General features: G+C 46.9%; 1 protein-coding gene across 1 annotated transcript in view; it reads right to left on the bottom strand.

Annotated features, from left to right (window-relative positions):
* The window catches only part of EIF2B3 (eukaryotic translation initiation factor 2B subunit gamma), a 109,687-nt gene extending 101,151 nt beyond the window's left edge, over nt 1-8,536 (bottom strand). The window contains exons 1-2 of the mRNA XM_056130925.1: nt 8,458-8,536; nt 4,270-4,426 (exon numbers count right to left, since the gene is read on the bottom strand). Coding sequence (XP_055986900.1) covers nt 4,270-4,417 — 148 coding nt within the window. The 5' untranslated portion in view covers nt 4,418-4,426; nt 8,458-8,536. The remainder of the gene's footprint in view (nt 1-4,269; nt 4,427-8,457) is intronic.
* Nucleotides 8,537-13,342: the final 4,806 nt, after the last annotated feature.

Here is a 13,342-nt window from a genome sequence, read left to right on the forward strand (position 1 = left end):
CTATCAAACGACGAGAGAAACCTTTGGGTTTTTGTCACGGAACTTTGGTGTGCAATGTGGTACACTGCAACATGATACATTACTGATGCATGAAGACCAAACTTCAGCATCTCTAAAATAGTACAATTTCCACTTGTTCCATGATATTGCTCCATGGAACCATTCTTCTCTCTCTCTCTCTCTCTCTCTCTCTCTCTCTCTGTCTCGGCCACACCCAGCGAAACTTGTGCTGATTCCTGACTCTGTGCTCAGGAATCATTCCTGGCAAGCTCCGGGGACCAGATGCGTGCTGGGGATCAAACCTGGGTCAGCTGTGTGCATGCAAGGCAAGTGCCCCGTCTGTTGTACTACTGCTCTGCTCCCTCTTTTCCTTTTCTATTGTTTTTTTTTTCCTTGCTTACTTTTTTGAAACCATTTGCCACTCATTCCTTTCTTTTATTACTCTCTCTACCTAGATTTTTCTAATTACTAAAGTTTTCCTTCCCTTTCCCTCTTGCTACTCTTGGGATGCCCAGAGGTCACATTTGTTGTGGAGCTAAAAATCGCGGTGATGCGGAGCAGTGCCAGAGACCAAGTTTGTAGCCTGGAAAGCAGGTGTGCTACCACTCACAGCCGTGACCTCTCCACATTTAGTCTCTAACTCATTCGCTCACTCAATAAAAACATCAATGCTTAATATATAGAGGGCAAGTAGTCCCTGGCAGGTATGGCTACCAAGCCGGGAAGCATGGGGGATGAGACCCACACTAATGAACGAAAGAAAGCATGTCTCAAAATTGAAAACACTGACAAACAAGCAAACAAAAAGCATGCCTCAGCACTAACGTCACAGGTGGAGTTCTAGTTCAGTGGTGGGGCGTGTGCCTCTCACGCCTGGGGTTCTGACTTTAATTCCTGGCTTCAAAAACACAATTCCTGTCATATCGACCAGTATTGCTGTCCTTGTCTTGCTTTTCTGTGTTTGGGCCACAACTAGCAGTGCTCAGGGCTTATTCCTGGCTCTGTAATCAAGGGGCCATATGAGGAGGTGGGATTGAACCTAGGTCAGCCCTGCGTTAGGCAAGAGAACTGCCTGCTGTACTGTCTCTCAGCCCCCTAGACCAGCATTTCTTGATCTTTGTACAATACGGCATTCTCTCTGACTGTGTTTCCTTCCTGTAACTCTCATCCTACTGATGGCACCCTAGTCTTGCACAGTGGCTTCCCAGTTATACAATCCTTACCCGTGGTCCACAGAATATCCTGGGGGCCCACGTGGGCTATGCGGCTATGGATTGGAGACACTGATATAGACTACAGCATAGAAATGTTAATGGGTCTGTTCCAGGAAGACAATTCTTTTTTTGGTTTGGGGGCTATACCTGGCAGTGCTCAGGGGTTACTTCTGGCAGGCTTAGGGTGGGCGGGACCATATGGGATGCTGGGAATTAAACCTGGATTGGCTGCGTGGGAGGTAAGTGCTTGACCCACTGTAGTATCACTCAGGCCCCCCTCTTTTTTTTCTTTTTTAAATAGGGTGAATTTTATTTTTACTTTTTGATTTCTGGGCCATAACTGGCAGTTCTCAGGGCTCACTCCTGACTCTGTACGCAGCGATCACTCTTGGCGGGCTGTGGGAGATTTTATATGGTGCTGGGGATTGAACCTAGGTGCTGTCTGCAAGGCAAGCACCCTCCTGCTGTGCTATGGTTCCAGGGCCAGGAGGCAGTTCTTCCAGCTGAAATGAGTGCTGGATCACATGACTGGGCTCCAGGATCTGAACTACTTCTTTTTGGTGCTCAGAGTTGCTCAAACCACAGGACACCTCAAGCTCAAGGGAAATCACACTGAACTTATTAATCACTTTTTGGGATTAAATCATAGAAAAATCTGAGGATTCCATAAAAACGCTACAGGAATCTGTAATAAACATTTAGCAGAAGAGTAAATACATTACAGAGAGTTCAAGGATCTTGAGATACAGTTCAGGAGGCTAGAGACACAAGCTTTGTATGAAGGAAGTCCTGGTACCACGTGGTCTCCTGAGCACTGTCAAGAGCAACCTCTCAGCACTGAGCCAAGAATAATACCCAAGCACCACTCAGTATGGTCCCCAAACTGAAAAGTAAATAAATAAATGCACTTAGCGAAGTTTAAGGGCATAATGTCAGTAAGAAATTTATATTTTAGGGGGTCCCAGAGAGACAATTCGGGGGCTAAGGAGCTTGCCTTACACGGGACCAACCTCAGTTTGGTGCTCACCAGCAGGAATGATTGCTGGGCACACAGCCAGGAGTAGCCCCCAAGCACCACTGGGCTTGGCTCTAAAGTTGTTTTTTGGGGTCTGGGAGATAGTTCAAAAGGCTGGACTGGACGCTCTGCATTTGGGAGCTCTTGGTTTTTCTCCAGAACTGCAATGTTCTCTAAGCAACACAGCGGTGAATCCTCTGAATAAACACTACCAGTTGGGGCTGGAGTGACAGTGTAGCAGGCAGGGTGTTTGCCGTGCACGTGGCTGACCCAGGTTTGATCCACAGCACCCAGGAGTGACCTGCAAGGAGTGACCCCTGAATACAGAGGAGCACCACCTGATGTGAACCCCCACCAAAAAAGAAAATAATGAAGTAAAAAAATAAAAAACACTCTCAGTCTGGTTAAAAAAAATAGACAAAATTAAATTAAAAAATATACCCCACCAAATGTATGTTTTTTTTTTTTTTTTTTTTGCTTTTTGGGTCATACCCAGCCGATGCTTAGGGGTTACTCCTGGCTCTGCACTCAGGAATCACTCGTGGCGGTGCTTGGGGGACCATATGGGATGCTGGGAATCGAACCCGGGTTGACTGTGTGCAAGGCAAACGCCCTACCCACTGTGCTATTGCTCCAACCCCCAAATGTATGTATCTTAATGTACTAGCAACAAACGACTTGTTAACAAATTGTTAACAACTTTAACAATTACTATTTATAACAGAATCAAAAGCTTAGAGACAAATTTAACAAAATTATGTATAAATTCTACACACTGAATACCATAAAATGGAGAAAATTTCGGAAGGCATACGTAAGTGAAGAAATACAGCATGATTATCGATCAAAAAGACTCAGTGCTGTTACGATGTGAATTCTCCTCAGATTCATCATCCAATCTCAATATAAATCCCAGCGATCCTTTTTGTAGAAATAGACAAGCTGACTCTATAGTTTATATAAAGATGCAAAGATCTTAGAAGAGCTAAAATATGACTCTAACCATATTATATCTGTGTTTACATCTTTTACTGCTTTCCCGCTGTTTTCAGGAGAAACAATTTCGATCAATCAGCACGGAATACAGGCCCTCCTAAGCATGATCTCCATTTACCTCTCTTGTTACGCCTACTCCTCCCCTTACACCTTATAAAATTATAACACAGTCCACAGGGCCAGCAGTACAGCCCAAGTAGAGCCAGGTGCGCCCCCCAAACAAAACAAAACAGAGCAGTTGCTAGAACATGGTGTGCTGATCATGACTCTTTGTCGCTGCATATGTGTTATTATGTCTACAAAGCATGCTCTTCACATTCATCAATTGGGTAGCGTGTTTTTTCAAGACTCAATTGTCATCTTCTATGAAACCTTTCCTGAGTCCTTCAGGAAGAAAAAGCAACTTCCAGGCTGGAGAGATAGCAGGTAAGATGTACTTGCATGTAGCTGACCAGGGTTTGATTCCTGGCATCCCATATGGTACCCTCAGCACTGCCAAGAGTGACCCTCCTGAGCACAGAACCAGAAGAAAGCCCTGAGCATTGTCAGGTGTGGCCCCAAAACTAAACAAAAAAACTGAGGCAACTTCCTCTGTATTTTTAAGCATTTATAATACATCTATTATTATACTCATATACTACACAATAATAAAATGTTTATATGTGTTTCTCTACTTTAAGGGTACAGAAATCAGGCCTGGATCAGCATCTTAATTCTGTACCCCAGTACTTATAACCCAACACATAGAGTTCTTCAGTGAATTCTAATAACGAGGCACTTCAATTTCCACTGCTTTCTTTCTGATATTTGCAGAAGTCCACTGTGGGTAACTGTAGAGACTGTCTCCAAAACAATGCTTTCTTTCCAAATCCTATCATACAGAAAGATGATGCCGATGGTCCCAACTTAGAGAGATCAGCCTCCAGCCCAACAGCGACTCCTCGTCCTTTCTTATTCATCTGATCTCACGCTCACAAATCTGACACATCACTGGGACTAAACACCCTGCAAGTTTTATGAGTGCATTTCATTGCTGTAGATCACCTTCAAATCCAACGCGCTCAAGCAGGTTCAGCGGGTACCAAATTAAAGGCTTGTTTCCAACCGGAAGCAGAGGCTTGGGAACGCTGGAAGTCAGGTCTGTCATTCGAGAGCCCCCTCCGACGGCCATCACTACTGCTTGAAATTCCATGTTTGCACACTGTAGGCACAGAGGAAAATGATTAATGGGGAAAGAAAACTCTACCATTAATAGTACTGTGAACCTTGGTTCCTAAAATAAAATTTCTGAAAAGCCAAAGCACCTGATTTTTACACAGATTACATGTATGTCACATGTATCACTTCCACCTCCAATAACCAGAATAGAAAGGTTCATTCACAGGAAAGGGAGACAGTAGTCAGGGCATGCCTTGCATCCTCAGGATGTAAGTTTGTAGCCTGGCACTGCGTGTACCCTGACCACCCCCATCAGCAGGCTTGAACAGCACTGAGGATCAAACCATGCAGCCCACTTGTGTGAGAAAGAAAGGTTCATTCCTCTGTGTATGATACTGGTGTCAGAACTGTTCCATGAGGGGAATGATTTAGCGACCTCTGTTTGAGAGGCCCCCATAGGGGTCATTTCTGCACCATAGCACTAGAAGTAAAATACAACCAGGGTGATTTTGTATTTAATTATGAGAGTGCTTGAAGTTATGCAAACAGCAGGTATTTAATACTGCTTGTTATTGATTTTAAGCAGTTTAATCCTAGATTATGTTCAGGCAAAATAAAGAGAATTTTTATTTCTTCCTTTGGGGGAAAAAAAGGTTCATTCGCTGCAGTGATGTGTAACCACCACCTTTATCATAGACCCTCACTTACTAATACCTCTTCTTGGCTCCATCCTGGGAAATGGAATGGAGGATGGATATGAGTTTAAAAGAAAACAAAATAAAACAAGACAGGGGGCCAGAATGATAGTACGGTGGGTAGGGCATTAGCCTTGCATGCGGCCAACCTGGGTTTGATTCCCAGCATCCCATATGGTCCCCCAAGCACCTCCAAAAGTAATTCCCGAGTGCAGAGCCACGAGTAACCCCTGAGCATCGCTGGTTGTGACCCAAAAAGCAAAAAAATAATAAACAAAACAAAACCGGTTCTTTCCTTCTGAGTTTCTCACAATTAAGTAGAGAAGAAAAAATTAGGAAATTACAAATACTAATATTTTTATCTATGGCAAGGCTATTTCCAAGATGCCATAAACATAAAGTGAAGATAATAGTGAAGAGAGCATTTATCTTCCTAGAAAATATAAGGAAGTCTGGAGAGGAACGTTAATCCTGAACTGACTCTTTAAGAAGCTGAACTAGTAGTCTTCTGACATGTGAGTTCTTACTCCTTAAAATTTTTTGAAAACTTCTGACTAGAATAAACAGCATACTAAGTCTTGAGATTAATTCATTAATACTGACAAATATTAATGACTTACTATTTCTCAACTGAAAAAAATGCAGTGATCTATTCCAGTCTTCTCATGACCTCCAACTATGAAAGATTCATCATAAACACAAATGCAGGCTTCTATCTCAACCTAGGTTTTTGTTGGTCAACTGCAAAAACAGCCAAAGTAACACCTTTTTTCAAACTCCAGGTAAGAAAAGAACCTGTTTGACTTTCAAGAGAATCACTTTACGGCAGCTACTATGTAGCAGAGGTCCAGATAAAGGTCATAAGTCTTCACTGATTTAAAAGAAGACAAAACAAAAATAAAAACAGTGGATGGGGAGCGAGCCTTTAATGCAGCTGACCCAGGTTCTATCCCTGGCATCTCATACGGTTCCCTGAGCCTGGCAGCAGGGATCCCTGAGTGCAGAGCCAAGAGTAAGCCCTGAGCACTGTTAAGTGCAGCAAAACATAAAAATCACATAAGAGGAGTCTGGATTAGGATATGGCTCCAGCAGCGCACAGGCCTTACATGTGACTGGGTCTGATTACCAGCATCAAAAAAACGAAAATACTCCTTGGCTTATAGTATGTGATATAATCTTTTAAGATTTGCAAATGCAGATGGCCAAAAAAACAAAAACAAAAACAAAAAATGCAAATGGCAACATTCAGAAAAATAATTTTTTCCAGACTGTCAAATAATTTTGCATGCTTATCATAACTCTAGTAAGAGCTAGGTCTCTCCCATCAATATCTAAACTGCAGCACTGACAAACTGTCTACTCAAAGCACAGTGTAAAGGTCCTAGTACAACATCCACAACTTCAAAATGGGGTCATTTCCACTTTTCCAATGCAGAGTCATGAGAAAGCATTACCTCAGATTGGACTTTTTTTTTTGGCCACACCTGCCTGGGGATGCTCAGGAATAACTCCTGGCTCTGCACACAGAAATTACTCCTGGCAGTGTGTGGGGACCCTATGGGATGCTCGGAATCAAACCTGGGTTGGCCATGTGCAAGGAAAGGGCGTTACCCGCTGTACTACGGCTCAAGCACCCTCTGGCTGGAATTTAACTTCAATTTGGCACTACGGAACCCACATCCTATTTGATAAGACTCTGGTAATAAGAGCACTGGAACCCTCCATTCAGAAAGACTTGAGTTTAGTCTGCTTCTACCACTTGTTAGGGATCTGACCAGGAGTCTGACACTTCAACACTCGCCACATCCTCAGATCTTCGAAGGGGAGACTGCTGGCCAAGTCCACAGATCCCAGCCACCGCTGGGCTGGCTGGATTGGAATTCTAGCTCGAACAAGCTATTAGTATACTGACCGGGGCAAACGACATAAACGTTTCTGGGGTCTCAGTTTTCTGTGATTTCTAAGAGGAAGAGAGGTCACGGATTTTACTTCACAGGATTCATCATGCAGATGGCACACGCTAAATTAGGCAAAGGACACGAAATAATTCAATCCTATGCAAGCACCATCGACATCAACGATCATTTTATATTACTTTTGCTTTTTGGGTCACACCCGGCGATGCACAGGGGTTCCTCCTGGCTCATGCATTCAGGAGTTGCTCCTGGCGGTGCTCAGGGGACCCTATGGGATGCTGGGACTCAAACTCGGGGTCGGCCGCGTGCCAGGCAAATGCCCTCCCCGCTGTGCCATCGCTCCAGCCCCTTAAGGATCATTTTCAAGGCAGAGAAGCTGGATGATGAAAAGCCTTCGGTGCCAACAGGAACCCTATGCTAGATAATTCTAGAGTACTGCTAGTCTTGCTCCCCCCACCCACCCACCCACCCACCCATGCCTAGTAATCACCTATTAAGCTTTTAAGACTCGGCTCCGGGCGTACCTGGCCTCCAGCACAGTCCAGGTGGTGCACTGGTAGGGCCCAGTGGTGGGGAGCATTCGGGCTCAGGGGTGCTGGGGACCCCCAAGGCTATTCCCACCGTGCTCAGGGAGCTCCGATCTCAAGTACTCCTCACCCCTTAGCTCCCTCTCCCACCCAAGGCAGCAGTTTTCAAAACGCGCGTTTCTCAGCGTCTCTGCGCTGCGGGCTCCCGCCTCCTCCTCGCAGCCCCCCGCGCCTCGCCCAGCGCCCAGCAGGTGCCCAGCAGGTGCCCAGCAGGTGCCCAGCAGGTGCCCAGCAGGTGCCAGGCTGGCGGCCAGGCAGTGCGAGCGAGCGAACGCAGCATCTGGGAGCCGGGCGCGAGGCCCCAGCGCGCGATCGCGGCCAGGCTGTGCGGCAGAGGGAGAGGACCCAGCCGAGTGCCCCCCCACTCCCCGGCTGCCCGCGGGGGGCGGTCCCCGGGGACAAATGGACAACCGGGGTGCCAGGGCGCGCGCCGCGGCTCTCCCCAGCCTGGCACGTTCCAGGCGGAGCCGGTGCTCCCCGCAGCCCGGACGCGCCTCGGTCATCAGCGCGCCCCCCGCCCCGAGAGCGATGCCCGCTCGCCCCTCGGCAGACCACCCGGAGGGCGCGGCTGGCATCACCCTCCAGCACCCGGGGGGCGGAGAGCGGGCGGCGGCAACGCACGGGGCGCGGCGGGAGAGCCAGGGCGAGCGCGCGGGGGGCCGGGCCGGGCGCGGCAGGTGCCCGGGGAGCGTGCGGTGCTCCCGGGCCCCGCGCAGGTCCTCCCCGCCCCCGAAATTCCGTGTCTCCGCCCGCGGCGCCCGACTCCTCGCGAAACGCGGCTTCTCGGCGATCGGCCCCGAACCCGCGAGCGGGAAGGCTCCGGGCGCTCCCCCGGGGCTCGGGGCAGCCCGGCTCCCGCCCGCCCGCGCGGCTCACCCTCCTGGGGCGGCGGTTCGCGGCCGCCCGGGGAAGCAGCGCGGCCGCAGCTCGGCTCCCGCGTCCGGAAACGGCTCCCAGGCGCCCCACGCCGCCCGCGACTGACAGCCCCAAGGCGCAGGCGCACGACGGCGGAGCGGCTCGATGGCGCGGGCGGGCGGGCGGCGCGGCGGGACGAGCGCCGAGCGATCGATGCCGGCGTGGGCGGGGCGTGGGCGGGGCGTGGGCGGGGCCTCGGAGCGCGGCTTCATTCACAAATCTCCCACTCACGGTCGTTCGCAAGCCCTTTCCCACTGCCCGGCTCCTCCAAGCCTCCGCTAGGAAAGAATTTATTCTTTCTTTTTTTTTTTTCCCTAGATTCCTTTCTTTCTCTTTTTTTTTATTAAAAAAAATTTTAATAGTGAGACATCATAAGGTACAGTTGCAGACTTACACATTTTTGTGCTTGGGTTTCAATTGTACAATGATCAAGTACCCATCCCTCCACCGGTGCCCATTTCCCACCACCACGGATCCCAGTATCCCTCCCACCCCCCATCCCCCCATCCCACCCTGCCTCTGTGGCAGGGCACTCCCTTTTGTTCTCTCTCTCCTTTTGGGTGCTGTGGTTTGCAAAAGAAGCAGTGAGTGGCAATCATGTTCAGTCTATAGTCTACTTTCTGCATGCTTCTCCCATCCTGGGAGGATCCTCCCAACACCGTTTATTTGGTGTTCCCTTCTCTATCTGAGCTCCCTTTTCCCCTAGCATGTGTGGCTGGCCTCCAAGCCATGGAGTAAAATTCCTGGTATAAATCTCAGCCATTCCTGGGTGTTAGTCTCCTATTTTGTTACTTTATGTTCCCCAGATGAATGCAATCTTTCTATGTCTAGCCCTTTCTTTCTGAGTCATTTCACTTAACATACTTTCCATGTAGTACCACATGTATGTAAATTTCATGACTTCGTCTAGAAAAGAATTCTTATTCGACTGCCACAGGCCTCTGAACCACTCTGCGGAAAAGCAAGCTCTCTGGGGACAGACCGGTGGCGGAATCATCAGTTGTTTGTTGAAAACCAGGGAGCGCCAGAGAATGCATCCAGGAGGTCCAAGGGGACCCTCGGCAGCATTCCGAACCCGATGGGAACCGTCAGGGTGGCATCCCCGAGCTGATGCTCACACACATCAGCAAAGCGACAATGCAGAGGGTGAGTCGGGAGGGCTGTCTGGGTAAGAGCCTTAGCCAGAGTGAATGATGGCAGAGGCAGAGGGGTCCGGGAGGCTGGAGAATTCAGCCTGGAGAGTTTTGGGTCTTTGGGAACATTTGTGAGGACCTTGAATTAAGCACAGAAGAGAGAGAGAGAGAAAGAGAGAGAGAGAGAGAGAGAGAGAGTGAGAACTAATACCGTTGTTAGTGGTTTTCCTTGAGTTGATGGCCTTGCTTTATTTATTTTCATAATTGGTCAACTATGTTGGTCAGCTATCGTTGGCGTAAACCGTGTTCGAAGGAGTGTTCTATAGTTTGCAATTCAGATAACCAAATCACACAAAGTACTTTTCCTGGAGGCGAGCATCACACATCAGCATGCACAGAAGTAGTATATGTGTACTTACCAGTTTATTGCCTAGAATATTAAAAAGATGTGTACACAGAGATGGAGATTTTGCAAAAAATAATGCTGTTGCTTTATTAAAGACATTCTTAAATAAGCTTACCTTGTCTTGTTATTATTTTACTTTTTACTGCAATCATGTGGCAGTGAAGAATACAGTGACTACTAGAACACTTTGGTGTCATGCTAGTGCACCAGTTGGTTTACCCATTATTGCTTTGGTGCCATGTGGCAAATACCAATACAGTGAATGAGGCATTAGTCCTATGTTGAAAATCTTTTTTTGTCTGTTTGTTTGTGTTTTTTAAATCCGGGCCAGAGCAGTAGTACAGTTCACCTTGTATAGTACAGCTTACCTTGTATACAGCCAACATGATTCGATCCCCATTGGTCACCTGAGCTATGCCAGGAGTAATCCTTGAGCACTGCCAGGTGTGTCCTCTCTAGCCCCCAAATCTTTTTTACCTGACTGAACCCTTTAACAGCTCTGAGTTCTTTCAGGGGTCCTTGGTGCATGTTTTAAAAACTGCTGCCTTGGGTGGGAGAGAGAGCTAAGGGGTGAGGAGTACATGAGATCTGAGTTCGATTCCCAGCACTGCATAGCTCCCTGAGCACTGTGGGAATAGCCTTGGTGGTCTCCAGCACCCCTGAGCCTGAATGCTTGAGCACTTGTCCCTTGAGCACTTCTGAGGAAACCCTCCCCCGAAATTTTTAAAAAGAACTGCCACTCTCTAGATTGGCATTCCTTCGGCTTGCACTACCTCTAGTCATATACTGTTTTTTTTTTCCCTTTTTTTTCATGTCTTCCCTACCACACTGGGGACTCTGAGGAAGTTTTTGAGCACAAAGGCTATGCTATTTGTTTCTCTTTCCCTAAGTGCTTGCCCAGGACCTGTAGTATGCTAAGTAAATAAGACTGACTGACTGACTTAAGAGCTACCCATAAATTTCCCATAACTTCTCATTTGAGAAGATAGAGTTAGAGTCCTGGTCTCCCTGGCAACGCCCTTCTGACTAAGTCAATTTATAATATTGTCACTTCTGCCTCATGGATATTCTTTTTTTTTTTTTTTTTTTTGTGTTTTGGGTCACACCCGGTGATGCACAGGGGTTACTCCTGGCGGTGCTCAGGGGACCATATGGGATGCTGGGAATCGAACCTGGGTCGGCTGGGAATCGAACCTGGGTCGGCCACGTGCAAGGCAAATGCCCTACCCGCTGTGCTATTGCTCCAGGCCCCTCATGTTTATTCTTTATTTTTATTTTCTAAGTACACAGGAAATTCTCTATAAATGTTTGAATAAGGCTGTTTCCTAAAATGTTTATTTCTTGTTCACAGTTCTTCTCTAGGGGATATTTGTGTGCTTGTGCATACATATGGTAGGTGAATAGTTCAAGAAGGTCAAGCTCTTTGAACTGTGGTAGACAAAAGAAATCTTTCAAAAATTGGGCCTTCGGGATTTTGCAATAGACCTCCTCCTCTGGGCCGCTCCAGACAGGGGCAGACGCCGCCCCACCGCCTGCCCTCTATGAGCTCCAGCGGTCTCCATTTTTTAGAAGCCAGCAAGAAGCTCCCACATGGCCACGATCCAGAGACACACACAGGAATCTCGGACCCGAGCAACTTGTGGCAAGCTATTTCTTCAGACCCTAATTATTAAAATCTTAGAATTCCTAGAGCACATGGCCACTTTTGCGGCTGCATGACATTGTCCATAACATATGTCCATAATAGGCAATATAAAACACACTGTCTAGCAATTGTATTTTCGGCAGGTATGAGGGGTGGTAGGACTGGTCTCGAAATATCGAAGGTAACTAAAGTAGAGGAAGAATACTTTGCCTGCCACACAGGCAGGGGGAGGTGTGGAATGGGGTGGGGGGAAACACTGGGAATTTTGGTGGAAAATGTGCACTGGTGAAGGGATGGGTGTTTGATGATCGTATGATTTAAGTTCAAATATGAAATTTTTGTTACTGTATCTCACGGTGAATTAATAAAAAAAATGGGCCGTGACTCAGAGACTTTTTCCACAGTTCACCAGAGATCTCTCTTTGGGAATTTGCAGGACACATCCTAATCTTCATCTCCTCCATTTGGTTCCAGATTATCTGGGGGCCAGGGAATTTTTAGTTTTGAGTGAAAGATAAAAATGAAAGAACTCTACTTAGGAAACTTAAATACTTTAATGTTTGTACACAGTTACCTAATAGAGTTATGATAAATTAGACAAGCAAAGGATACTGTTTACATAAAGAGCTTAGAATGGAATTTCATTAGTTAGGTAGTACTTTATTTTAATTTTATTATTATTATTTTTTATAATTTTTATTACTGAAACTGGCTCTCCTCACCGGGCTTACTCCTAGGTCTGTGTTCAAGGATTGCACACATGGCGGTGCATGAGAAATCTCCCTTAAATTCTCGGTCAAACCATGGTTCGGAGCAAGTGCCTGGGGATGTGATGTGATGCTCTTTGGGCAGCAGCTTTATCCAGGACACCCGGCAGTGTTGGAGATGGCGAGGCTGCCCCTGGTCACATTCAGGAGTGCTTGCGGTGGCCTCCAGGCTGTAGTCTGCAATGCTCTAGGACCATATGGTACCAAGGATAGACATAAATTGGGCTGAGCCACATGCAAGGTGTTGTATCCCTATACTACCTCCAGCTCTCTGTACAAGGAAAATTTAATTCTCAGTGAAAAAACATTGATTACAAACTACTAAATACATTCAGCTTTACTAATTTTTAATTTTCTAGTGCAATTATAATTGGCAGTACAAGAGGGGTTTAATAAAAACGTTTTAGAGGTTCATGAAACAATCATAATTTCCTTCATTAGTGATGATGATGATGATCGATGTTGGTGATGATTGGCTTTGGTGATACAGTAACAAAAATTTCCTGTTTGAACTTCAATCATACGGTCATAACACCCTTCAGTGCTCAGGGGTTACTCCTGAATCCACTCAGGATCACTCGGGGTGGTTCTCGGGGAACCGTGTGGGATGCCAGGGATCAAACTGAGACAGACCATATGCAAGGCAAATGCTCTATCTATGTACTATTGCTGTTGCCCCCGGCCCCCTCATGGATTTATTAAGATCTCTTTGCTCAGTTTCTAACTCCAGAGACAATTTTACAGTCTGGCACTACTGTGCAAAATGAGGATTTATTATTTTTTTTTCCAGTCCATACCTGGTGGTATTCAGAGCTTGCTCCTGGCTCTGTGCTTAGGGATCACTTCTGGTGTTGCGAAGAGCTAGAGCAACAGTACAGCAGGTAGGATGTTTGCC

This window comes from Sorex fumeus, unplaced genomic scaffold, assembly GCF_029834395.1.
Source record: "Sorex fumeus unplaced genomic scaffold, SorFum_2.1 ptg000082l, whole genome shotgun sequence".
NCBI classification, from domain to species: domain Eukaryota; kingdom Metazoa; phylum Chordata; class Mammalia; order Eulipotyphla; family Soricidae; genus Sorex; species Sorex fumeus.